This window comes from Tenebrio molitor, chromosome 2, assembly GCF_963966145.1.
Source record: "Tenebrio molitor chromosome 2, icTenMoli1.1, whole genome shotgun sequence".
NCBI lineage: Eukaryota > Metazoa > Arthropoda > Insecta > Coleoptera > Tenebrionidae > Tenebrio > Tenebrio molitor.
Genome location: NC_091047.1, coordinates 5,919,360 through 5,922,457, shown reverse-complemented (window position 1 = coordinate 5,922,457; position 3,098 = coordinate 5,919,360). Strand labels below are relative to the sequence as shown.

Below are 3,098 nucleotides of genomic sequence, written 5' to 3'. Positions count from 1 at the left end.
CTGAAATTATCTTTGGACGGTAGAAAGCAAAAGCGGACGCGGATTGGTGGAGGGAGGCGGGAATGCACGAGCCGAGGGCTCGACCGGGCTCGGCCCTCGTTCAATTTCTGGCTTAATTAATTCCATTTTTTTATTTCAAAAATGCGCCCACTTTGCCGCCGACATTCTGCCACCAAAAAAAAAACGTCATTTTCAAAACAATTTCATTTATTTGATGAATTAAATAACATTCATTGCATTACAAATTTGACAATTTGTACAAATATTCCCTAAATCGTAGGGTAACATATTAAAAAATAGCCACTTTCATCTGGATCATTTATTTGTGTATTAATTTGTTGATTACAGTGACATTAATAACGCAAAATTTCTTCTTTTTAATCTTGTTAAAAATTGTAAATGATGACGAAACCTTCATGTTTCTAATAATAAACTCATATGTTTAATAATAATTATTACTTAGGATTATTATTGACTACATACAAGTGTTATCTATTATAGGCTAGTTAACTGTGAACATGTACTTGTACTGTTGGTTGCCTATATCAGAATAGAATTGTTCTTTTCGTTGTTTACTTTCGTTTTAATGCCCAACGAATCACAGAATTTTTAAATGTGAGTGATGGTTAGGTTAGGATGAGTGGAAGTAGTAGTGCTAACATTACACCTGTAAGAAGATTCCTTTTTCGTCTACTTGATTCGTTTATCGATTGTAAGACAACGTATATAGTAGAAATCATCCTGCCATAAAGATGTGTATACTTTAGATAAGTTTAATTTGAGAATAAGGGGAATTTGTCCATGTACGCCTCGTTTATGTTGGTTAAAAAATAAATGTTCCTATAATCTTGTGTAATAAATGACTTTAGAAAATGAATGCGGTATAAGTTGGCACACCTGAAACAGTTAAATTTTGGCATTTTGAGTAAGTTGACGCATAGCGCTCACAGAAATTTAACATAATGTTGCGAAAAGAAAGAAATGTCTTTAAAAAAAGTCTCATTAGTGTGTGAAAAAAATGTAAAAATATAATATACCTAACTTTTTATTTCCTCCATATCAAAATTATCAATGTAAATTGCGGCGTTGGTAGATCTTGGACATTCAAACAGATCTACGTAAGTTTTCGTTTCTTCGAGTGTTTTTTTTTTTACTTTTTTTCTGCTTGGTCTGAACACCAATTTGCTTGCAATGTTTTACCACCACATGTTGTCACATGTTGTCACCATGTTTTAAATTGTGAAAGTGAATCTTTTTTTGGTCTTTGACGCAACACCACCATCTAGGGATTCCAAACGACAAAAACTCTTTTCATTGTATTATTTAAAAAATTGGCGATATAAAATAAAACAAGCTATTTAACAACAACAACACAATTAAAGCCACAGTCAAACAATATGTGATGTATCACAAGAGTCAATAACGCTTTAAAACAAGCATCGTCGCAAATTGACTATGAATGTCTGAGAGACGCTCCTGAATGCCCTTCCCCCGATAATTTCAATTCAAAATTGAACAAGTGCACTTAATTCAGAAAACACACAACCTAAACGACGTGAATACTGTTTGAACACATAAAAAAACCCTGAAAATTATTTGTTTGGCAGCACCGACACTGCCAATTGAGCCACAGATCCCATAACTTGTATCAGGACGGGTTTTTGAACTGTCTGTCCTGCGTTTTGCATCATGGGAACCGGAACTATGGGTGGTGTTATAGGGATTTTGTTTTTAATGGCTTTGTGCCTGCCAGTTGGTAACAAATTTCCCGACGCCTTCTTGACAATCGGCACCGAGGCATTGAGGATTTCTTCAATCTGAACTACTGAAAAATATGAAACTTTGTAATTTTACGTTTATTTTAGACGGGCAAACCTACATAAGGGCGAATTTTCGGCGGCGCCGACGCTTTTGTGCTGCACCAGCAGCTCCTTCAGCGCGTAAAATTTGTGTTTGAAGTTTTGATTCTCTTGAATCAGTTTGGTGTTCTCGTTCTTCAACAGTTTCAGCTCCTCTTCCATTTTTTTCCATTTAATTTGCTTCCGCTTTCGACATCTTAGTTGCGCTGCTCTATTCATCTCCCTGATCTTTGCCTTATCATCACTGACATTCTTATCTACTTTTTGCTTTTTACTAATACCATCATCCTCATTTTCCACAGCTTTGCCCCTTTTTGGGGCTTCATTCGCGCTCAATTTCAATTTCTCTAATGGCACAGGCGTTATTACTACTGGAGTTTTCCCCTTATTCTTTATGGTCTCTTTTAATCTACTCTTGAGATCGACATGTTTATTTTTACAGTTGTCTTTAACTTGTTCATCTGTGACTATAGTTAGATCATAATTTTCACCAGGTTCACCACTGTCTTGAATTGATGGGACGCTGTCCATACAAAAGTCATTTGATTGAGTTGATTGATTGTCGCTTCTGGCGTCTACATATTTAACATTTGTACTCTCAACATGAGGGAATATATGGGGAGTGTGCAGAGTGTCATCATTCGATGTAATTTCAGGAACATGTAATGTCCCCGTTTTTGCAGACTCCATGGCTTTTTTAAATGTCTCATCAAATGGATTGACATTTTGTAAGTCTTGGAACAGACCCACTTCTTCACAATTTCTTATAAATCTCGTGGGGGTAGGGGTTTGATCAGCTGCAATAAGTCATAGTTGTGCAAATGTTTGATCAATATTAAATACCCACCAACTTCGACATTTTTAGCTAAACCTAAATTTAAAACCATATCGTGTTTTTTGTGGTGCCAATTCAAGTGGTCTTCATTGGTAAAAGTCATTTCGCACCCTTCTATGGTGCAAGCAAATGGCTTTTGATTCTCGTCCATTGCTGACACTCAATTATTATCAATGCGATATAAAATTTTGTGGTTCAATTATCGCAACAAACTGAATCATTTCTGTTTATCGGTGAAGATTATGACTAACAAACATTTTAAAAATTTTAGGTTATATTTACACCAAAGCAACAAATGTCATTTATATTTTAGGTTATGTCGTTGATTATAAAATATGAATAAAATATGTTACGTTATCCCAATTATTGTCTTTGGTTTTTGTGAGGCCTCTAAAAAATATGCT

At 35.2% G+C, this 3,098-nt stretch overlaps 1 protein-coding gene and 1 long non-coding RNA gene across 3 annotated transcripts; one reads left to right on the top strand and one right to left on the bottom strand.

Moving 5' to 3' along the window:
- Positions 1 to 439: 439 nt before the first annotated feature.
- LOC138123593 (uncharacterized) lies at positions 440 to 3,057 on the top strand. Its single transcript, XR_011156858.1, has 2 exons — positions 440 to 712; positions 3,008 to 3,057. It is a non-coding gene; the product is annotated as an uncharacterized lncRNA (long non-coding RNA).
- Atf-2 (Activating transcription factor-2) lies at positions 1,306 to 3,008 on the bottom strand. Of its 2 annotated transcripts, none has more exons than XM_069038336.1 (3): positions 2,707 to 3,008; positions 1,880 to 2,656; positions 1,306 to 1,825 (listed from the first exon to the last, which is right to left on the bottom strand). In XM_069038336.1, the coding sequence occupies exons 1-3, from the start codon at positions 2,843 to 2,845 to the stop codon at positions 1,593 to 1,595; spliced, it is 1,149 nt and encodes a 382-aa protein (XP_068894437.1). In that variant the 5' UTR covers positions 2,846 to 3,008; the 3' UTR covers positions 1,306 to 1,592. The 2 variants fall into 2 exon arrangements, with proteins under 2 accessions (XP_068894437.1, XP_068894438.1); XM_069038337.1 differs by having other exon boundaries at positions 1,306 to 1,822.
- Positions 3,058 to 3,098: the final 41 nt, after the last annotated feature.